This window comes from Buceros rhinoceros, unplaced genomic scaffold (genome assembly GCF_000710305.1).
Source record: "Buceros rhinoceros silvestris isolate BGI_N320 unplaced genomic scaffold, ASM71030v1 scaffold35843, whole genome shotgun sequence".
In the NCBI taxonomy this organism is placed as follows: Eukaryota; Metazoa; Chordata; class Aves; order Bucerotiformes; family Bucerotidae; genus Buceros; species Buceros rhinoceros.
In genome coordinates this window covers 1102-1613 of record NW_010404788.1, presented here as the reverse complement: position 1 = coordinate 1613, position 512 = coordinate 1102, and the positions used below count along the sequence as shown (strand labels likewise).

The 512-nt window shown below is 65.2% G+C and overlaps 1 protein-coding gene across 1 annotated transcript in view; it reads right to left on the bottom strand.

Annotated features, from left to right (window-relative positions):
* Positions 1 to 313: 313 nt before the first annotated feature.
* LOC104491140 (alpha-N-acetylgalactosaminide alpha-2,6-sialyltransferase 6-like) overlaps positions 314 to 512 on the bottom strand; it is a gene marked incomplete at both ends in the record, with an annotated part of 551 nt that continues 352 nt past the window's right edge. The window contains one exon of the mRNA XM_010133512.1: positions 314 to 493. Within this exon, the coding sequence (XP_010131814.1) occupies positions 314 to 493 (180 nt within the window). The remainder of the gene's footprint in view (positions 494 to 512) is intronic.

Below are 512 nucleotides of genomic sequence, written 5' to 3'. Positions count from 1 at the left end.
GCGTCGTTCATGCGGATGGTGCACTCGGCCCCGTCAATGGCCGTGCCCAGGCGGGTGCCCAGGAGGTGGCTGGAGCTGGTGATGATGACACACTGGTGGCAGCGGGCAGTCAAGGTCTGGTGGTGACAAGCGCCGTGAGCAGGTGACTTTTGGTGTCACCGCAACGCGACAGGGAGCTGGGACAGGAGACAAGACACCACCATCCCCTGCAGAGCCAATGTCCCACTGGAGGGGATGATTTGGCTCAATGGCAACAGAGGGCCAGATCCTGTGCCCACCGTGGAGGCTGGTCCCTCTGCCGCCCAGCTCGTACCTTGTTCCCACAGACGGGCAGGTACCCGCTTTTCACCCCCCACTTCTTGAGGTTGGGGGGCCGGCGGGCTCTGCCCCGCAGGCGGCTGTAGGGGAAGACCTCGCTCCCGCTGCCGGAGCTGTAGATGATCAGCAACATGATCAGGGCAAAGAGGACCCCCAGCGCGGCGGCACGCTGGCTCTGCGGGAGGGGGGAGAGC